This window comes from Sceloporus occidentalis, unplaced genomic scaffold (assembly GCF_023333645.1).
Source record: "Sceloporus occidentalis isolate IW3139 unplaced genomic scaffold, rSceOcc1.0.p SCAF_5, whole genome shotgun sequence".
Lineage (NCBI taxonomy): Eukaryota > Metazoa > Chordata > Lepidosauria > Squamata > Phrynosomatidae > Sceloporus > Sceloporus occidentalis.
The window spans coordinates 138,711,981-138,735,431 of record NW_028316985.1 but is presented as its reverse complement, the minus strand read 5'-3'; the positions used below and the strand labels follow the sequence as shown (position 1 = coordinate 138,735,431).

General features: G+C 39.5%; 1 protein-coding gene across 2 annotated transcripts in view; it reads left to right on the top strand.

Annotated features, from left to right (window-relative positions):
• The first annotated feature begins 2,329 nt into the window (after positions 1 to 2,329).
• GLRB (glycine receptor beta) overlaps positions 2,330 to 23,451 on the top strand; it is a 47,425-nt gene continuing 26,303 nt past the window's right edge. The window contains exons 1-3 of one of the 2 annotated variants that reach the window (XM_089525615.1): positions 2,330 to 2,410; positions 11,066 to 11,219; positions 19,700 to 19,806. In XM_089525615.1, coding sequence (XP_089381741.1) covers positions 11,098 to 11,219; positions 19,700 to 19,806 — 229 coding nt within the window. In that variant the 5' untranslated portion in view covers positions 2,330 to 2,410; positions 11,066 to 11,097. Of the gene's footprint in view, positions 2,411 to 2,672; positions 2,692 to 11,065; positions 11,220 to 19,699; positions 19,807 to 23,451 lie in introns of those variants that run through there. The other variant, XM_089525616.1, reaches the window with a different exon arrangement.

The following is a 23,451-nucleotide window of genomic DNA, read 5'->3' as shown; positions in this document are numbered from 1 at the left end:
AAATGCATGACGGTGATAGCTGAGTTCTTCCATAAACCAGGGAACAGGGCAGCTTGGTATTCTGCTTCCTGAAGTAGCTGCCTTATGCTTTGCTCTGCTGAACAGAAAGATTGGCGTTGTATAGGGAAGGTTGGGGAGGGAGGGAGACAGCTCTTTTTTAGCTACTTCAGGCCCAGGGGTGTAGCTGCAAGGGGACAAACTGATGGTTCTGCCACCAAAATAAGAATTCTTCCCCACTTTGATCCCTCCCCTTCAGTTTTCCAGTTTCTAGCTTAAAACTTCAGATGAACATTTACAAATAGAGTTTAGGCATTCAAAAAAAAGTTTCAGACAAATCTGCCAAGGGGATGCAAACACAGCAATTAAGGGGTCTAAGTGTGAAAGATTTTCAATGTTTCATTCTTTGCTGTACTAGAAATTTGAGGACAGAAGAAAAATTTCACTGGAGCAAAATTCTTATGGGGAGGGGCAATTACATCATTGTGCCCCTTTTGGAGATTCAACCTACTTGGCAAATGACAGGGGATTGAGACCATTCACAAGAACTGGATTGTGACTGGTGAAATGAATTCTTCCCCAATTCACCTTATGGCAGAATCCACCTCCTCACAAGTGTGTGCAGCCTATATTTTGATTTCTTAAAGAATTACAAAAGTGAAAAGGGACATAAGACCACTTCCCTCTCTCATATCCTCATGGTGTCTTTCCTCTGCATGCCAAACCTCAACCTCACCTGAGTGAAACATCTAAAATCCTGTGTGTTGGTGGGGTGGGGGGGAAACACCACAGTGGAGGTTCATATAATGTTTATAATGCCTTCTTACATTTAAAACATTGTCAGCCCCAAGAAAGGCGGTATCTGTGGGAGCCTGAAGGCAGGGCTTTCTGTCATAAAATGCCTTTTGCCACCATCATTCACGTAAGGCAGCAAGTGGACCTCAAAGTTTATGTTTTTACTAGAGAGCTTCAGATCAGTGAAAAGCACTTCTCTCTTTTCCTGACAACTTTTAAATTCTGCAGGCATTTTGACAAACTCTCTGTCTTGTTCTGTGATTTTGTTGTTGTCGCTGTGTGCCTTCAAGTCATTTCTGACTTATGGCCATCCTAAGGTGAACCTATCATGGGGTTTTCTTGGCAAGATTCGCTCAGGAGGAATTGCCATTGCCTTCCCCTGTGGCTGAGAGCATGTGACTTTGGCCAAGGTCACCCAGTGGGTTTCCATGGCAGGGTGACCAGACTTTTCCAAGACATGTTCTGCCTTTTAACTTTCTGTCCAGGAGGAATTCCAAAATGTCCCCCATTTGGAGCCTGACCAGGGTGGCAAGACTTGGCCCTCCTTTTCCAGGACCTGGCCACCGTTTCAACCTTTCTGTCCAGGAGGAACTGCAAAATGTCCTTCATTCTAAACATGATGACTAAGAAGCATGGATTTACATTGTATGAATGTTTTGAGCTTTTCTTGGGGTCATGTCCTCCATAGTGATGACCCTGTTCCAAGGCCAAGCCAGGATTCGATCCTGGTTTCCATAGTCCTCTAGTGCAACACTCAAGCAAGTCCTCCAGCCTTAGTGCACCTGGATGAAGAAAACACCTGGGAGTCCCAGGGTGAGGGACTAGAGAGGCTCCAAGGATGCTTGGCACTGGCTTCCTTCCTTCCTTCCTTCCATGTTTGCTTCCTTCTTTCCTTGCTTGTTGCTTGCTTGCTTCCTTCCTCCCTTCCTTCTTCCCCCCTTCCTTGCTTGCTTCCCTCCCTCCCTCCATCCCTCCCTCCCTCCCTTCCTTGTTGCTTGCCTCCTTCCTCCCTCCCTTCCTTCCTTGCTTTCCTCCTTCTTCCCTCTCTCCCTCCCTCCCTTCCTCGCTTCCTTGCTTCCATCTATCCTTCCTTCTTCCCTTACTTGCTTGCTTCCATCCATAATTCCTTCCTCTCTTCCTCCCTTGCTCGCTTCCTTCCTCCATTCCTTCTTTCCTTCCTTTCTCCCTCCCTCCCTCCCTTCCTCGCTTGCTTGCTTGCTACTTGCTTGGAGTTGTCGCATTCCCGGTGCGCTTCGAGGCGAGGAGAGGGAGGGGGAGACCAGTGAGGGCAAGGAGGCAAGGAAGGGCAAAGGCTTCCCCGGAGCTTCGCCTCCCTGACTGCCCATGTGCAGAGGGGGTCCGCGCAGGCTCCGCACTAGCCGTGCACATGCTCAGTAGCGCCATGGAGCCTTCCCTGATGCAGGACTCGTTTTGAGAGAGAGCGCTCCGCCGGCGAGAGAGAGCGCCATTGCTCTGGTCTCCCCCTTCCCCTCCCCTGCCCTTTGGAACCATGGCCCGCGGAAGGCTCCCTGGACGCCTCCGGCTATAAGAAGCCTTCCCCAGGAGAAGAGGAGGAGGGAAAGGAGGGCCGGGGGGGGAGGCATCCCTCACCTTTGTGGTAAGTCCCCCCCACCTTGGACTGCTGGGGGGTGGTGGCTTGGTGGAGGAAGTCTGGAGGGGGAGGCTTAAGGAGAAGGGGCTTGGAGGAGCCCTTCCTTCCTTCCTTCCTTCCTTCCTTCCTTCCTTCCCGCGCCGTTGCAGAGAGGAAGCTGCTTTCAGCACCTTGGACAGCAGCATCCTGCAGCCCTCCTTCCTCGCCTGTCTCTACTGGGCCCCAAAGCAAAAAAGGGGCCCCTGGGGGCTGCCAGGCAGGGAGGGGAAGAACAACTCCCCTCCTTGGTTTCTATCATGTTATGCTCTGGTTTTTTTTTTTTTAAATCCATGGTTTATAAATATTCGATTAAAAAAGGTTCATGTGTAGGCATGCTCTCCTTCATACATCTCACCTACTTTATAGTTATGTTATTCTGATGTATGGTTGTGTTTTTATGCATGATCTATAAATAATAAAAAAGTGTGTGTTTAGGTATACTGTCCTTCATGCATTTCAGCTTTCTATTACAGTATGTTGTGTTTATTTATAGATGGTTTGTAAATATTCAATTATACTGTCCTTCATGCATCTCAGCTGCTTTATTTCTATTATGATATTCTCTTGTGTGAGTGTGGGTTTTTTAATGCATGGTTTGTAAATATTCAATTAAATAGGTATAGGTGTAAACATGTTATTATGTTTGTTATTCTGATGATGGTTGTGTTTTTATGCATGCTTTATATAAAAAAGGTGTATGTTTAGGTATACTGTTCTTCATGCATCTCAGCTGCTTTATTTGTATTATTTTATTCTGTTGTGTGTGTTTTTATGCATGGTTTGTAAATATTCAATTTAAAAAGGTGCATGTGTAGGTATGCTCTCCTTCATACACCTCACCTGCTTTATTTATAGTATGTTATTCTGATATATGGTTGTGGTTTATGCATGATTTATAAATATTCAATTTAAAAAGGTGTATATGTAAGTATACTCTCTTTGGTAGCTACCTTATTTATATTATTTTATTCTGTTGAATGGTTGGTTTTTATGCATAATTTTGAAGTATTCAGGGTTTTTTTTAAAAAAATGTGTATGTGTAGTTATGGGGGATTGGGTTTGCACTGCTGGACTGGAGGGATATTGTATTTTTTGTGATAGCCATTACTATTTTATTAATAATAAAAAGAGCTTTCACATACAAAGTCCTGGCTATGCTACATTTCAGACATTCACAAGATGCAGTTCTTTACCTTTTAAATCACGTATGAAAGGGTCAAAAGAGAAACCTCAGTACAACAGACCCTTGAAAGGGATATCATCATCATCATCATCATCATCATCATCATCATCATCATCATCATTTCTTAACCACCTCTCCCTACAACTGAGGCAGTGAACAACAACAGTTAACAAACACCATCAGTTAAAAAGGCATCAGCTGAATCACACACATCAGTTTAAAAAGACAAGCAAGATATACACATATTAAAACAACCCACATTTAAAATTCATAATTGAAAATTCACCATTTAAAAAATCATCTGGATAAGCTTGCCAGAAGAGACTGGTCTTTAATGCTCTTCTAAATCCAGATAGCCAATTCAGCTGTTGAATCTCTTCTGGCAGGAATACATGCCCTGTTCTCCTTTTGGGGTAGAAAAGAGTGTTGTTGTTATTGTTCAAAGAGTTAGTCCTGTTAGGATTGTCCAAGTTATTGGATTCCCCATCCACCAGATACGATATGAGAGCTAGACAGTAAAGAAAGGCAGGAAGGAAGGGTGCAGTGAGGTAGAAAAATACACAAGAGTGCCACCAGGCACCAGACTGGAGAGATAAATATTCTGAAGGAATCAAGAAGTTGGTTGGAGCTGTATTAATATCATAAATATCTGGTAACACACAAGTGAGCACACAACAATCACATTCATATCAATAACACATGTTGAAGGTGTCTTGAATGTATGCTATTGTTATATATTTCAAATATACATTATTGTTATGCAACTAATGGTTTTATTTTACTTTCAACATGTGCTATTGATATGCATGTGATTGTTGCATGCTCACTTGTGTATTACTGGATACTTACTATATTAATACATCTATCCAACTTCTTTTTTCCCCCTCTGCAATAAAGAAAGGGGACAGGAAGAAAATCAGCTCATTTGAAATGTGGTGCTGGAAAAGAGTGCAGAGGATACTATAGCTGGCCAAAAAGACAAACAAGTGGTTCCTTGAACAGACCAAACCTGAACTCTCCCTGGAAGCCAACATGACTAAATTGAGGCTGTCCTTCTTTGGCCAAGGCATGACTCATTAGAAAAGATAATAATGCTAGGGAAGATAGAGAGTTTTAGAAAGAGAGGCAGACTACACACTAGATGGGTAGATTCAATGAAGTAGATCACAGACCTGAATCTGCAGAACCTAAGCAGAGTAGTAGATGACAGGGGGTCTTGTTGATGTATCATCCATAGAGTCGCCATGAGTTGGGGTTGACTCAAGGGCAGTTAACAACAACAACAACAGTTGATCAGAGACATAGCAGTCAGGAAAATCAGTATGCAAAGGGATCGTGTAGCACCTTTCAGATTGAAAGAAAGAAGCTGGTAGCATGAGCTTTCATAGGCTTAACCAATTTCCTCAGATGCATACAGTGGAGTGGAAAGTCCAGAGACAGACCGATATAAACAGTTTGTGTGTGAGAATGTTAGTTGAAATTCAAAACCTTGTGAATATAGAGATGAAATACCAAATCCAGTTTTAATTATGGTCATTGGGGGACAAAGGCAGGAGGAAGGATGTTGCCCAAAGCCAAGGAGAGTAGCTAACCATATTAGAATGTAGTGTAGGAACCAGAGAGGAGGGTGCTCTTCTCAGGATGGGGGTTAGATAATGCTAAAATGTATCAGGAAACAATATTTATTATTGTTATAATTTTGCAAGGAGAGGGAAAGGGCTTTAACAGAAACCCTCTGTTTAATCAAATGAAGGAGGTCTGTTTGGCCTGAGAATTATGTTTTAGGAAGAATCTCTTATATACATGCACATTTTCTCTCATTCCCTCTGTCTTTCTCTTTTCTGACCCTTTGTGAGGGCATCAAAAGTGGCAAGTCTTGAAAAGAAAATGGTTCTTCTGTCCATTGTCTGGCCTTGTCACTTAGAAGGGAGGGTAGGAGGAAGGTAAACAGGAGCCAAACTATGCTGGTGAGGTTGGTGTGTGGAGAGGAGGAAAGGGACACTTGTTGTCAAAGTTAGACAGGCTGTCCTTAAAAAACAGTAGCAGCCAACTGCTTTTGCAACATAGGTGCACAAGATGAATCCCGTGTCAATGAAAAAAATGTCTTTAGCTACATATTTGTTTTCATGTTCATTTTGCAGCTTGTGCATGAGGGCCCTTTGCTCGTTGGGATGTTTATTTCTCTTTAAACTATCCACTGATGGTTTGAAACACTTGCAAAGGTCACAAAAATCCCTTGTTAGTGCATATAGGAGTGCATGGTAAGGGAGATGTTCTTGTTACATTACTGAGAGAATGGAGAGCCCCATGTCTACTCATTTGGCTGGGAGCCCCAGTTGCTGTTGCTCTGGGCATAAGAAGATGCCTCTTCTGTTGCTCTTGGAAGGAAGACAAGAATGTCTTCTGTTGCTGCAACTTAATGGATATAAATATCTTTCTCCTTTTAAGAAAAATGTAGGCAGCCTCTGCATTTGTAATAAGGAGGAGAAGGAAGGAAGGAGAGACAGAGGTATGCAGCTGGTGCTGTAAGATTCAATCACTTTGCTGTAGAGAGCGAAGGCTGGCAAAATAACTGCATATGGCACTGAGATCATAAAATGCAGAAAGTCCCCCCCCCCTTCCCAAACAGTGCAGCTAGAAGCAGGCAAGCAGTGTTTAGTATTGAACATGAACACTTAGCCCAGCTGGAAATCTATTGATATGAAATAACCACTAAACAAGTGCCATGCAAATACTGTGTAATACTGAAATATTATTACTGATGCAGATCACCCTGCAGTTTCTGTTTCCCTTTGCAACTGGCATAATAGATGTAAGGCTGATAAAAGTGGGTTAAGTAATGATGTCTTTGTTCATTACAATCAAAGATACATAGTTTGGTTAATGTTTTAATTGTGCGGAACTTAACTAAACATTTTAGTGACAATACGAAAGTTAATAGTTTAACTTTCATATTGAAGGATGAGGCCATGAATTCATATTCAATTTCTTCTTAATTATGAGTGATTAAAAAGCCACAAGCCAAATCAAGTGCTCATCTCCATTACTAAGCTGAGGGAACTAGCATTGTCAAAGACAACTCCATGGTCATGTGGCCAGCATGACTGCATGGAATGGTGTTACCTTCCCACCAAAGTGGTACATATTTATCTACTTGCACTTTTACATACTTTCAAATTGCTAGGTTGGCAGAAGCTGGGACTCCTGATGGGAGATGTGGCGCTTGGGTCTTGAACTGCTGACCTGCCAACCTCACAGTTGTCAGAGATGGCATCTTAACTGCTGAGCCACCATGTCCCTGGATTTACTCTAGGACCCATTTATTTGCCTTTTAGTAGTCCATGGTATCCACAGAACTCTTCTCCAACACCACCTTGTAAATGTGATTATTCTCTTTCTGTCAGCTTTTTTCACTGTCCAGCTTTCACTGCCATACATAGTAATTGGAACTATGATGGCATGGAAAAACCTAACTTTAATATTCAATTATATATCTTTACATTTCAGGATATTGCCTAGTTACTTCATAACTGTCCTTCCACATCTTAGCCTTCCTTTGATTTCTTAATGCAGTCTCCATTCTGATTAATGCAGTCTCCATCATCTACCTCAATAATTATATAAATAATCTGTGGTCATTATTTTTGTTTTCTTAATGTTCAACTGTAAACCTGCTTTTGTACTTTCTTCCTTAACTTTCTTAAGTAACCATTCCATGTCTTTGCTATTTTTTGATAGTATGATAGTTTTATTTGCATATCTTAAATGGTTGATGTCCCTTCCTTCAATTTTCTTTGCTCTTTTTTCTGAGTCTAATCCTGCTTTCTGTATGATACCTTTGGCACACAAGTTGAACAGAGTGATAAAGTGCAAACTTGCCAACCCACTTGCCAAATGGAAACCATCCTGTTTCTCCATATTCTGTGCTGATGGTAGCTTCTTGTCCAAAGTACAGGTTACACATCGGGACAATCAAATGTTGTGGCATATCCATTTCTTTAAGAAAAAGTGATCAATAGTTTTTCATAATCTACAAATTAAAAAGCTTTGCTATAATCTATAAAACACAGACTGATCCCCCTCTCCCCAAAAGAATATTGTCTGGTGTGTGCTGTTAACATGTTTGTAATGTGATCCCTATTGTGTCTTCCTTTCCTGAACCTGGATTGGACATCTGGCATTTCCCACTGTATATATGGTATTTATGGTAGAAGTCTTGTAGAATTTTGAGCATCTCTTTGTTTTCATGGGAGAGTAATGCAACGGTCCTGTGGTTACTGCAATTCGTGGTGCCCCTTTTTTGAAGACTGGAATGTATATTCAGTATTTCCAATCTGTAGGCCATTGTTTTGCTTTCCATATTTGTTGATAGATTTTAGCTAGCTGTAAAGTAGATTCTGTCTTTGTAGCTTGAAGCAGGTCTATTAGTATGCGATCCGTTACTAGTGATTTATTTCTCCCAAATGGTCTGAGTTCCACTTCACTTTCTAAAACTGTGGGTTCATCTTCAAATGGTTCTTCCTTGAATGAATCCACCATTCTTTCATCATTTTTATATAGTTCTTCAGTGTATTGTTTCTTTTATTTCTACTTGGTCATGTAATATGTTCCCCTGGTGCTTGTAGAGCATCTGCATTCTTAGTTAAAGTTTCCCTTTGATTTCCTGGATCTTGTGGAAAATGTCTCTTCTTCTTCCTTTGGTTGTTCTCTTCTGTTTCTCTGTATTGATTCTTATAGTAATTCTGTTTGTTCCTATGCACAGATCATTGCATTCAAGGTTCTGACTCCATTTTTGTCTACTTTTAGTTTAGCTTTTTGTTTGTCCTTAACTGCTTGAACAGTTTCATCTATCATGCATTTAGGTTTCTCTTTCTTTTTGGCTGCTGTATTCTCTTTTTGCATTCCTCCCTGACAATATGTCTGGCTTCAGTCCAGAATTCTTTTTGCTCCTGGTCAATTAGGCCTAAATCTATGTTTTATATTATCTTTACATTCCATGGGGGCATTCTTCAGGTTGTATTTAGGCATGATGGTTGGTTTAGTGTTCTTCTTTAGCTCTGTTCTAATTTTTGATATCGACAGTTTTAATATTCGCAGCACAAAACCCTGGCTTGGGAGCACCACTCTGCTGGTTCAGAGTATGAGGCAGGCGAAATGATCACACTGTCTTTGTCTTGAGGAAGGCTGCCTTATTTAAACAAGTAAAATAAAAGAAAGCAAAGGCATATATACACACTTTCAAGACATAGGTACACACTCTAGATTCAGGCAGGCATGTAAGAGAAAGAGAAATGTAAGCATATATACACACTTGGCCACACATAGCTACAAGCCGCTGCAAAGCAAAAGCATTTGTTTAACAGCAACATATATATTCTTCCTAAACTTTCTAGCACACCATCACATCATCTCACAGATTTTGGGCCAAGCAAAAGAGAGACATTCTCAACTACTGAGTTGTTTAACCAGGTGCTGAGATGAGCTGGAATGTCTTATCTTCTTGCACTTTTATGTCATTCCTCCATTTTCTCCAAATACAGGGAGAAATTTCCTTGAACCATTCTCTAACAATGTAAGCAAGGCCTACAAATCTATAATGCAGAATGAAGCCTGAACCATACTTTTTGCTAAAGCCATAAGCTCCAGACCTAACAACAGTTTGTGACCTGTATCAAAATCTACTCCAATTCATGTTTTTGCAGAAAGAATGGAGCTTCTCCATCTTCTTCTTCCAATTATGTAGTCTATTTGATTTCTTTATTGGCTATCATGTGACGTCCACACATATAATTGTTTCTTTGGTTGCTTGGAAAATGTGTTTACAATGAACAAATTGTTGGCCTCACAAAATCAAATCAGTCTCTCTCCAGCTTCATTTTTTGATCCTAGGCTAAATTTTCCTACAATGTTTGATTTTGTTCTGCTTCTTACTTTTGAATTCCAATCACCTATGATTAACAAGTCCTGTTTTGTTGTGTGATTGGTTTCTTCCTGGGCTCCAGCACAGAATCTTTCTATTTCTTCTTCTGCCTCTGTAGTTTGAACAGAAAGTTGGATTATTGTTATATTGTTGGGTTTTCCCTGATGACATATTGATATGATTCAGTCAGACTTTGCATTATATCCTATGACTGCTATTGATACATCTCTCTTCACTATTAATGTCACTCCATTTCTTCTTAAACTTTCATTTCCTGAGTAAACCACTATATCGTTATCTGACTCAAAATGTCCCATTACTGTCAACTTTAGCCTGCTTACCCCAAGTATTGCAATGTTTATCCATTCCATTCCTTCCTTTAAAAACAACAACAACAACAACAACAACAACAACAATTATGTCTAGATTCCCCTGATTCATGCTTCTCACATTACGTGTTGCTATCATATTTGTTGTGCAGATTCAGACTTTCCTTTCTGCTTGGAGCACAACAACTGCTGAACATCCTGGCCTGAGTCCATCTGAGTCATTAACCACAGTGTTGCTCATAGTTGTTGCTCTGCTGTACCCCAATAGTTTGTTGAGAGCCTACCAGACTGGGATTCTCATCTCCTGACACTATCACTTGTTTTATTTTGGATTGTCTCATCATAGGGTTTCTAGGATAAAATATTTTCAAAAGAAGCTTACTAAAAAAGTGTTAACTATGGTGCCACTGCCATTGTCTCTGAGAGATCTTCCACCAGATCGGACCCCACTACTGTTGCTGCCAGGTCATTATTTGGCACATTTAGTCAAGGGCCATAACAAAAGCATGTCTGAAATGGGAGACCCTGCTAGCAGCACTGCTGCCGTCAGCATAAATTCTTGCCTCACATGAACATGCAGTCCCACCACCATGGAAAGGTAATGCCATTGGTGGGATTTGTAGGGTAGATTCACTAAAATCAATGCGTCTTAATCATAACAAATTTGTTAACAATGGTTTAAAGTGTTGTGTTCCAAAGTATTTTTTAAAACCATGTTTGAGCACTATTCTTTTAGTTGAGGTAGGATATAAAAAATAAAATACTGTACTGAAGAATATGGGTCAGTTTAGCTCCAACCCTATGTCTTAGCTCATTCTGATAATGAATTCATTTTGCAAAGTGTATGGGAAAAATTAGAATTAGAACTTGTTGTAAGTTTATCAGACTGATAAATTTTCACCAGCCACCTTTAAAGTTTGGGAAAGTCAGGTATGTTATATCCAGTAGCTGATTGCCAACAGAATATATTTCACTATTTACAGTATTTAAAATGGAGCCTGGAAAGCTTATGTTTTGAAATGCTACCTACAGGATCCTCAGCCAACATGGCCATACTGCCTGGGGCATTCTGAGAGTTGTAATCCATTTTTTTAAAGCTATGATTTTCAAAGCTGTTTTCTTGTTAGGTAAATTATGAGACTTTCACATTCATAAGATCTCTCTCCCTCTCTCTCTCTTTTCTATCACAGGTCAACTTTCTTCTGGAATTCAACTCCCCACAATGAAGTTTTTACTGGCAATTCTTGTGTTTGTTTTTTTCTCCTTATATATTGAAGAAGTTTATTCCAAAGAGAAATCATCAAAGAAAGGAAAAGGGAAAAAGAAGCAATATCTCTGCCCTTCGTAGGTTTCTTCCTTTAAAAAAAAAAACATAACTGTTGATGAAAGTGTTGATTGTTCTGTAACTAACAAGAAAGCATACCAAATTGGTAGACTGGTAGTTTTCCAGTAAAGTGAGGCAGCATTCAAATAGTCAGTAGCTGTTCACAATAATGTTCACAACAAATTTGTGTTGAAGATTAATTAAAATCTGTGCCAGTATAACATGTTATACTGGGACATAAATATTCAGAATTAGAGAAAGCACTGAGTTATCTAATGAACTGTAACACAGAAACATGTCCATCTGCCTCATACTGATTCAATATATTGGTCTGTGTAAATAACTATGATCAGATGATCTGGGATAAATTCTCCAGCATTTTTTAATCTCAACTAGATGAGCCAAGAATTGCATCTCTCTTGTTGTTTTAATGTAAAACATTTGCTCTGTCATATCAGATCTATGGTCAAAATAGGACATCAAGCTGGGATTATAAAATGATAGTCAGATGTGAATATGTGATCAAAATCAGGATTTATATTTTAAAATATTTATTAGTTATTCCATTTTATTTATCTCAAAACCGGCATGCCATCTGAAGGTCCGGTAGATAGCAGGTACAGGTGGGTTGTCCCTAATGAATGCAAGAAAAAGATATGCTTTGGTGAAAAAATTACCTGGAGTAAATTCCTTATACTGGAACATTTCAAAGTAGAAAACAAATTACTACTCAAACTTGTAAGGTAGGCATGTAACAGACCACCCCAAAAAGGTGGGCTGGTGGCAGCTGGTTTTCCTGCAGAAGGAGGCCACAGCAGCCAAACTGCCCAACATCCTTCTGCCCCCAAAAGAACCCGAAAAAAGAGTTCTTTTTTCGGATGCCGCATGCACATCACAAATGCACCGTTGACACACTTGTGACGTAAGGGACGTGCAGTGACGTCTATATGCTGTGCGTTGCTTATGTCAAGATGGCGGTACCCGTGTGGACGGGAGGCCAGCATGATGGCGGCGGTGGCACGTTTTAGGGTTCCAGAGCGTGCGGTTGCTGTGCACTCCAGAACCCTACAATTGACCCGTGGATGGCGCTTCCTGTCCGTTTATCCCGGGACACAGTTTATATTTTAAAGTCCCAGAGTTCTGTTTTATTGTCTGGATATTTTTGTCTGGTTTCAGTTTCTGTTAGCATATTTATGCATGCTTATATCTTTCTGCATAGGAAATGTATATATTTCTGAATAATTGCACACAAACTGAAATGCTTTTGTTCATGCAAACACAATTGTGGGGAGTAGAAGCTGTTAAAATTCATGCTCTGAAATAAGGGCTTATCAGTATGAATTATTGTTCTCTTGTTGAACTGGATCCAGATTTTGCCATGTGCAGTTGGGCTGGTAGAAGTGGGGTTCCCTGTTCTCTCCTTTCCAAAGCAGAATTCTCCCCATGCAATATATAGGGTTGAAAGGCTGCTGAATGGGATGGGTTGTGGTCCATAGAAAAGAGCACTCCCCAAATAGCCATTCACCAGTGCCCTGAAGTTTATGTAAACACCTTGTAAGCAGATTATCTGAAAGTGATGATGAGAATTAAATTAACCATCTGAATATTATCAAAATATAGGGGGAGGAAACAACCCAGGAGAGAAATAAGATTTGTTTTTCTACTTGAATATAAGCAACAGGCTTCCAAAGTGCACACCGTCAGAAGGTGGCATTTGATAAACGATTGACTAAATCAACCATAACTGCATAAACTTTACACTAATTTGGAATATCCTTGGCTTTTAAAATTATATTGTATGAAAACATAGGATTGAGGAAACAATCTGCTTGAGAACACAGAGAAAAAATGTAAATGTTTTCCATTTTAAAGTTTGAAGTTTAATAATAAAGACTTTGTTAACATTTTATATTTCTATGTAATGTGGAAATTGTTGCACAAATTATATTATACTGGTGCAAATATTTTATTTAGCAATAGACAAGAGCTTTATATACACCTCAGGTTGAAAATGCATTGTCTGTGTTTAAAGACAGTGTGATATACTGGACAGTTCTGTGGTGAAATATATCTTTGAGTAAATATTCTTGATCTGGTAAGCTTCCCAATATCTTGTAGGCAACCTTCAGTATTTTGTAATTGTTCTTTCAGGGTAATCTGTGAACTGTATTCCAGTTTCCAGTGTTGAGTTTACTAGTAACAGTATGAAGTTGACAGAATGGACTACAGAGTTGAAAATCTGCATGGGGAAAAAGTTAATTATTATGTTTTAGGCAAATATTTACTAGAAATGCTTTTCCATTTTCCAAACAGGAGAGTTTTTGCCATGATTACTCATGCCTTTGTTTAGACCTAGTTATGTAATTATTAACTGTTTTGAGAGGCTTTTCTTCTGTTTAGATCTTAGTCAACTTGTTTCAACAATTGTGTTGTATAGGAATGACCATAAAAGGTTCATCAGTTCAACTTGAATAGCTAACTTTTCTTTGCATTATGGTTTTTAAATGATGTCTTTAATATAATTTATTTAAGTATCAACTTTCTGCCTTTTCTTACCTTACTTTATGCTAGATACATTGGTGCAGTTTCCATATTCAGTATATATTTTTATTTCATGATATAAGTTGTAGGATTAGTTCATTGTACCTTTTGCTAAGCTGGGTCAATACCACAATAGATACTGAGGACTCAAATCTTTATGAATGCAGTGTGATGGTTGGTGTTTTGTGTTCTGACTGTGATGGTCACAGGCAAGTGGTTGGTCATTCTAATTCAAATATTATCGCTACAGTAAACTCATCAAATCAATGGAATTTACATATTGTTGACTGAACATTCAACGATTTAGTGAGGCTTATCACACTTGGACCAGCAACTGATTTATTCCCTAGACCAAATAGGCAACTGTTGGTCTGATGAAGCAGCTCTTCTTAGCTACTTACACATACCGCTAGAATAGCATCATGAATTATGACATTGTATTGACACAGCAGTTGGCATATCTACCCTACCCCCATGCATAGGATACTTGTTGTATAATGTTATGACATATTTTGTTGTACAAGAGCTCATATTTATTCCTTTGCTTACTTCTGTATACTTCTGGTTGTCCCATTCTTAGGCTAAAACATGTCTTGAATAAAACCTAATATCTGATATATTAATTCTGAACATATGCTGTTCAGAGTAGCATGTGTAATGATGCCATCATTTAATAATGAAAACAAAATGTGTGGTTTTATGATAACTTGGACAGTGCTTCAGTCTTTAACATGCCAGAAACAGGGTGATTTTAGGCTGCATCAATAGAAGTATAGTGTCTAGATCAAGGGAAGTCATAGTGCCACTATATTCTGCTCTGGTCAGGCCCCACCTGGAATATTGTGTCCAGTTCTGGGCACCACAATTCAAAAAGGACATTGAGAAACTGGAGCGTGTCCAAAGGAAAGTAACTAAAATGGTGAAAGGTCTGGAAACCATACCCTACGAGGAACGACTTAGGGAGCTGGGGATGTTTAGTCTGGAGAAGAGAAGGTTAAGAGGTGATATGATAGCCCTGTTTAAATATTTGAAGGGATGTCATATTGAGGAGGGAGCAAGCTTGTTTTCTGCTTCTCCAGAAACTAGAACACGGAACAATGGATGCAAACTGCAGGAAAAGAGATTCCACCTCAACAGATCGGCCCCACAGATTTGGAACTCTCTTCCCGATGAGCTCCACTCTGTTACCTCCCTTGACCTGTTTAGGAAGAGACTTAAGACCTATCTCTTCCAACAGGCTTTCCCCATGTGTCTTGACATCTGTTCCCCATCATATATGCTGCTTTCCTGCTAGTTCTGTCTTTTGGCCATGGTTTTTATTCTCTGTGGTTTTATTGTGTTTTTAATTTTGGAATGTTTTTATGTTTATATACTGTTGTTCAAAATGTATAATGTTTTATATCCTTGTTGTAACCCGCTTTGATCTCTTTTGGAAAAGCGGGCTATAAATAAACAGTATTATTATTATTAGTAACATTAGGAGGAACTTCCTGACAGTAAGGGCTGTTCAGCAGTGGAACACACTCCACCGGAGTGTAGTGGAGTCTCCTTCCTTGGAGGTCTTCAAGCAGAAGCTGGATGGCCATCTGTCAGGGATGCTTTGATTGTGATTTCCTGCATGGAAGGGGGTTGGGCTGGATGGCCCTTGTGGTCTCTTCCAACTCTGCGATTCTGTGATTTCATGACAGAACTTTTGCATATACTGAGAGAAGGAAGCATGACTGAGCTGTACTGCTTGTTTTCTCCTCCAACATTTGAAAAGGGAACTTGCACATTTGTCTCATACAGTATGGAGAAATGCCAGTTCAATTTGGTGACAGCAGAAACATCTACTTGTAGGACAAGATGACCTCCCTTTTCAAATGTTCCAGGTAAAAAAAAAACCATGGAAACATGAATACTGGTTGATGAATTCTTTTTGGAGCTTGTTGGAATGTGTGAAAAGGAAAAGATAAATCAAAAGAATAAAACCAGTCACACAGAATATAATAATGAAGAGATTTGAGACACGTTAAAGAGTTTCAGATATACTATGTATACATTGCATCTTTCTGACTAAATCATTTGAAGGTAAATATACATACATAGCAACTGTGTGCTATGTTGAGCCTCCCCCTTGTAACTGGGAGATGGTTTCTGCTAAGCATTTCTCCACAAGTTTTCCTACTCTTCTTGATTCTTCTCCTAATTTCTCTGATTTGTTTTAGACATTTATAATCTGGCCTTTGAAATTTAGAAACTGGCCTTTGCTACATCAGAAATTCATGCAATATTTTTTTAAAAAGGAAACAGACATTAGGTTTTATTCAAGACATATTGAATGTCTTAACAAGGGCTAGACTGTGGCCTAATAAAGAACAAGTGAGACCTGACACAAACCACAAAAGTGCTCTTGTTCATGGCTCCAGCCAGCCAGCCATACCCTTTCTGTGGATCTTCCTTTTTGCTCTCACTCTGTGTAGTATTTCCAAACATACTTGGTGTTCTAGGTCCATACTTGGTGTTCTAGGCTTGTTCCTCACTGGGCCGTTTTACCATCCCCCCTATTAAAGTCTGCTCAATGTTTTGTACCAGTTTAATGCTTATGGTTCCCCTGAGATGGTATTTCCTCCCTTGTGTTAGTGTACTGCTGGCCTGAGTACATACTGATAAACACTGGTAAAATAAATAAGTTAGTATATATGGTCTGGAATCTTGTTAGTGGCTTATGCACATGTATGTCTTGTTTTTGGGTGAAGCACAGAATGCTATTCTGTAGCCTTTTATGCAACATTCAAAACTCACCCACCTGCATCTATGAAACCCTGGAAGGGTCTGCTGATACTGCTGCTTAATTGGGGAGAGGGAGCGGGGAGGGAATTCCAATGAGGTGATGTTAAAAAGAAAGGCATAAGAGGTGCATTCCCATTTCTTTCTCCCTCCTTCAATGTCTGAATAGCTTGCCTCTTTCTCTCCTCCCCATTCATAAGCAGCAATGGCAGCTTTTGCTGGGGCTTGGCAGTTGTGGGAGGAGGTTTCAGATGGAGTGCAAAGGACTACCACTTGTACGTCATCACCCTCCCCCACCCCCCACCCCCCAAAAATAAAGACACATTATGCTCTGCCTGTTTGGCCACTATGGACTGAATAGTTAATGGGAAATATAGATTTATGAAATGGCTACTGTGAGTATAAACAGAATTAAAAAACAGCCTACAGAGATTTATTTATTTGATTTACATTATGGCCTTTCTTCAAGATTTGATGGTTCTTTACCCATCTGTCCTCCATAACAATCCTGTGAACGCTAAGTGAGAAAGTGACTGACCCAGTGTCACACAGTGAGCTTTATTGGCTGAGAGTGGAATTTGAGTCTCCGGTCTTGATCCCGTTCTCCAGCCACTAGAAAACACTGGCTCTGTGTACAGGCCAGAAACCTGTTCTCCAGTTAAGTGATTCACAACATAAGTTTACAGCATGCTTACTGAAGTCCAGGTGCTTCCCTCGAAAACAAAATAAAACAAAAAACACAACACACACACACACACACACACACACTCAATGAAACATTTCTAGGTGCATAGCTGATTATAAACAGATAAATTCATAAATGCACTACTACAATATCACAGCATCATTTTATTCTGAAGTTCAAGCTGTGGACGTGCAGATGAAATCTTCATTATAAGCCTTAGGGTATTACTGGATTAATCAGTATGTTTGGGTGATTAATGTTTTGGGTACAGATTAAAACTATGAGCTGAGCTGATGAAGCAGAAACAAACTCTTAATTCTTCTTCTATCTGCCTTGTAGTCTCTCTTGTAGTCCATGGGTAAGTAACTCCCAGGATTTGCGGGGAACACTGACACCCCCCCTAAATCTACTAGGCCCTTCCTGTTGTTGCTGCTTCTGCAATGACAAAGTCCCGAAAGTGGTTTTTCATTTAAATAAATGTGTATTTCTTCCGTGCCTTGTTTATGAGTAAAATGCATCTTGGGCTACATCCTTGGACATTGTAACCCAAGTCCCAGCACAGAATCTGACAGGAAGATAGGCCAATAATGGAGGCCAGGAGAAGAAAGAGGAATATTAGAAGAATAATTTTCCTGTTTGCTGGTGTTCTCTTCAGTCATGTCTCTAAACATCAGTGGAATTTAACTGGAGTGGGGGGAAACTGTGTCATCCTAGTGTCAAACTTAATCTTCCTTTCCTCTTGGTCTTTATGTGTGGGCTGGAGGGGAGGGGAGCTTAGTCTACCCTATTAAAATTGCACTTTTTGAGCAGAAATAAGTGATTCCCTTGGATTTATGCCAGGGAATGCTATCACTGCAAAAATAGTCTCTTAATATAGGGTGGCAGCTTCCCTAAGGATATGAAGAGTCTTCTGCATTGGCGAAACACAAAAACAAAAGCTCCTCATGGTAGCATAAACTATAGAATGCTCCCTCCCCCCTGCCTCCAGTGGTCTGGCACATAGCAAGGATAGGTACATATTTCTCTGGCATTTTTAAATGATTACAAAGTTTGGTAGATTCAGTAATGCACACATATACTTCATCAAAGTCACCTAGCAGCAAGGGGTTTTAAGGATTTGAATCTGAATCATTGTTGCTCATGTATATTTGATGATGTTTTCAAGATGTAGGTTTTTAAGTTACAGAATTCTGATTGAATTTTGACTTTGTTGGTGTGCCTTTCTCTATTAGAATCCAACTTACCATTTACAATTTGAATTTTTGTAGCTACTATTACTTGCCCAGTGCCATTACTTGTCTAAGGGATACCATAAATCTACAGGCAACTTGAAGGCATATATACACACACATACACACATTAGTCAGTACTGCACTAAGCTATGCCATGAATCTGATCTCAGTTGAATAAGTGATAAAAGATTGAGGAGGTATTGGTTCTTATGTTTCCCTGTGTGCCTCTGCACCTTGCTACTTAATCACTGCCAGACATCCTGTTCTATTAATGTGTTTGCAACAATGTGATTACCTATCTACTAACCTTCTGACCTCTCTAGTTTCTTATTTGAATCTTGCTGAATAAACAAAGGAAAACAGAGCCACTGCCACAGATAATGTATGGCAGTTCTTCTGTTGGAGATGGACAATCTCTTTATCTGTTCTGGGGCAATGAAAAATTCAGGTCATGTGATATCTGCAGCCTTCTAATAGATGGTCATTATATGTCCTGCATCATTATTATGTGCTGACTATAAAAACAATGTAACAGCTATCAAAATCACCTGTACTCTGTGCTTACATCCAGGCACAGTACCCTCATCAGGACGTTCTAGGACAGCAGTGAATTGTTTGGGATGCCGAAGAAATCAGTGGTGGTTATTGGCTTCTGTGTTAGGGATACAGTAAATCTGCTCTGGGTTTTATTACAGATTTTAAAGATGCTTTTGAAGACGCTGAACCTGTTTGGAGAACTTTCAGCACTTTGGATAGCTCTTTAAAGTCTGGAATGGAACTCAGAGCAGTTTTACCCTTACATGGAATCAAGTTTCTGTCGCTGCTGCAAGGAATACTGGTATATTCAAGTCTATCATTCCCCCACCCCAGTAACTATTGTATATCTGCATTCTTCTGCACCCAAAGTATATTGCATGAAATGCACTTTCCCTGCCATTGGACTATTGCTTCCTCTTTGGTGCATTTTTGTGACATTATTACATGCAGCTTTTAAACCATGATTATACCAGGAAAGAAGCACCACTGTCCATACTAATCACACAATGCTTCCTTTGACCCATAGATGTTCTGTCCCTGAACCATCCCTTTTCAATGACAGGGAAAACCCATCAGTTACTAGGGAAGCCTGAAAGTTCCCAGGTGCAAAATGTCAGTCTGAGGACAGTTTTGCAGTTGTGAGGCATTTTGATTTAAAAAGCTTGAATTAAATATAGTATATAAGGTATATAAAGTATAATAAAAAATAACCAGTTGTTTTTCCCATCTTTAACAGGCAGCAATCAGCTGAAGACCTTGCAAGGGTACCAGTTAATTCCACCAGCAACATATTGAATAGACTTCTGGTTAGTTATGATCCCAGGATAAGACCAAATTTCAAAGGTTAGTTCATGTACAATAAATGTGGTTTACTTTGCAGTTACATAAACATCTAAATGTTGCATTAACCATCAATTACATTTTATTTTCTTGTAAACACATTTGGAGAGTCAACATAGTGAAATGTTTTGAGTGCTGGACAAGGACTTTGAGAGACCAAGTCTTAATCCTCACTGTGCCATAGAAGCCCACTGGGTGGTCTTGGGAAAACCATAGTTTCTCAGCCAAAAAGGACAGCAGCGGCAAATAACCTCTGAAAAAAATCTGGCCTAGAAAAGCCTAGGATAGGGTTACAATAAGTCAGAGGTACATAATAAGAATGAAAACAGCATTATTATTAACAACAAATGGTGAAACTACACCATTAGCAAGCAAGTGTTTTAACCTCACTTTGGTTATCCACTGTAAGCTGAAATCACAGACATACATTTTCAGCATTAAATAATCTCATACCCAGCAATCTACTTTTTGTAAGCTTATATTCAGTAGTACCATAATTATCCCAGATCCATGAGTCCACCATCCTAGTAATGATACCCATTTTCATCTCCGTCTAATTCCCAAGAAGCTATTTTAGTACTAAGCCAGTGTCTGCTGTCAGTAATGGACTGGACAAGGGTGAACAAATTGGAGCTTAATTCAATCAGGACAGAGGTGCTCCCAGTCAATTTAAAAGTAGATCAGGGAATAGGAATTCAGCCTCTGCTGGATGGAGATACACTTCTCTTGAAATTTCAAATTCATAGTTTGTGTATACCCCTGGACTCAATCTTGATCCTGGATGGCCAGGTTTTTGCAGTGACCAGGAGTGCATTTGTACAGTTAAAACCAGTATGCCAGCTGTGCCTTTTCCTGGAAATGTCAGAACTGGCTATAGTGACACTTGTGTTGATTATATCCCATTTGGATTAATCTAACACATTCTACATGGGTCTGCCTTTGGAAATGTCAACCTAGCTAGATTGCTGATTGGGGCTGTTCACATCATACATACAAGTCCCTTGTTGAAACAGCTTCACTATTTAAATAAGAAATACTGGAAAATTAATTTCATTTCCAGGTATAATTCACAGTGCTGGTTATGACTTATAAAATTATATGTGGCTTAGTTCCAGGCTAACAGAAAGACTCTACCTCCCTGTATGAGCATGCCAGAGGCCCTGAACACAAGGACCAAAAGAAGCAGCTTCTGGCTGCTTTGAGGGCATGGTGTCAAAATGACACATGCTCCCAAAGTGGTGAGAAGCTATTCAGATACTGTGATCCAGACTGGATCAAAAAGGAACTGAAAAAAATCTGGCTCCTGGCAGTGGCCAGCTTGGGACCATGATGGTGGCCCGCTATGGAAGCGGGCCATGCAGTTGCCATGGTCCCAGCACGACTGCAGTCAGAGCAGCCTGAGGCCGTTCTTTGCTGCCCATCTACTTCGTGGAAATTATTTGCTTGTGCAGAAAGCTATATGGTAGTGGATTTTTCTCTTTGTAGTCAAGTTGTTTTTTAAAACAATTGATATTATGCTATTTCACACTGAAGGTATTTTAACATGGTAGCTGATTTAATTTTTTTTAAAAACGTATCATTGGTGTGTTTTTTTTAAGTTGTACATTGATTTAACCCTGGTGTTTTGGAGGAAACAAGTACACACAAATTAATATGCATGTTGTAAAATGTGAATGGGTAAAGTGTGCAAAGTGTGGAAATATGCAGAAATGCACTTCTGTTAATGGGGAAAATGGGTAAGCTAGAAAAAATACATAAAATGTACCACTTATTTGCATTTGAAGCACAGCAGCCTCATTGCACCATGCAAAACAAGGATGGGAGGAAAATACAGGCAAGATTTGGAGAAATGCAAAAAAATCAAAATGGAGAGGTTTTCACATTCCTAGCTATACCCTTCTTGCCCACCTGCAACTTTGATTTTTCTGTATTACAGCCTGGCACTGTAATTGACTTAATTGGCATTGTTGCCACTCAATATCCACAAAATACTCAACACTGTGAAAATGCTTTAAAAAAAAAAAAAGTAGCCCAAAAGTTAAAAAAGGAAAAACATAATGGCAATTGTTGGTTGCAGTTATTCATCTCCTTGCAGCATATCTAGATGTGCTCTAGTGCAACCCACTGTTTCCAGAAGTCACTGAATGGAGTTCACCTTTCTGCAGTTACTATCCCACATGATTTCAAATTAAATGCACCTGTTTCTGAAAGGCTCCTGAGTTTATGTGAGAATATATTTAAACAACTACCATCATGAAAACCAATGAACTATTCAAAGTCCATGACAAGCATCCAACAGAGTTGGTCTATTAAAAAAATATTCGTAGCTATGAACATAACCCAGAGCAATGTTATATCTATTATTACAACATAGAGAGGATTTCCCACCATGGATTTGTTCAGATAAGGCTGTGTACATTCTTTAGTCAGAGAAGCACCCAAGAGGCCAATGATGCTACTGAAATCCATACCTGAGATGAGAAAAAACATACATGAGACAGCCCAAACCTCCCTAAATCTTGGGTTTATGGGAAAATGGCAAGAGGAAATCCATTCTTGAAGCAAACCCATTATCAGAGCCCATTTTGAATTTGCAAGATGACAAGAGGGAAACACAGTAAATATGTAGAAAAAGTTTATGTTGTCTGAAACCAAACATGGTTTTTGGGGTCTTGCTTCAAAATGCTATATGTGGCAAAGATCCAACAGTACTCATTTTCCTGAGAATGCTATTGCCATGGTGAAACATGGTGGTGACAGCATTGTGTTGTAGAGTTGCTTTTCCTCTGTATGGACAGAGAAATCGTCCTGAGTTAAGACAATACGAATGGAACCAAATGCACAACAGTTTTAGAGGAAAACTTTTTTTCATTCTTTAAGAGACTAGATTAACATGAGAACCACTTATAGAAGACAGGGTCATATGAAGAAGCTGGTTTGTATTCTCATGAAGGATTGACATGATGGTCATTCCTATCCTCCACACCTTATGTTTATACACAAGGGGGAACAGATTTATTTTAGAGAAGATGTCTGATTTGTTTTAGAAAAGATGTGGAGAACTTCAAGCCACCACATCAGGCCTTCCTGAGGTTTCCAACTTGACCCTGCAGATTCTGCAGAGGACCACATCCCTATCCCCATGATACCATCATCTAGTGGTTTTCTGAATCTTTCAAAAGAATGAAATTACTCAGATAAATTTTAATGCTTATTTAATGGCAAGAAGAACTTTAAACTAAAATAGGATGCTATTTTTTATCATACCATTTTGCTTTTCCCCCAATTATCATAGGAATGTATTCCTTGAGAATTTACCTGATATTGAATCTGGTCCTCAGGCTGAAAGAGGTTTCCCACCTTTGTTTAAGAATTTTCTGTATCTAACTTGTAATCCCTGTAATCAAGTAATCTCATATTAGTACCAAACCTAGGCATGAGGTCTGTTTTAGAGGAACTGAAAGCATCAGTAGTGTGTGAGAGGATGCCAGTTTTGAAAAGGGCAGTGATGTTGGACATCAAAGTATAACTCTTTTTCCTGTGTCATTTTCCCAAACTGATGGCTGCTCCCCTGAAGCTACTATCAGATCCTTTGATGAAAAAGACATGCATCTGTATTGTGACTGCAGGTTCTCTATACTTTCTCCA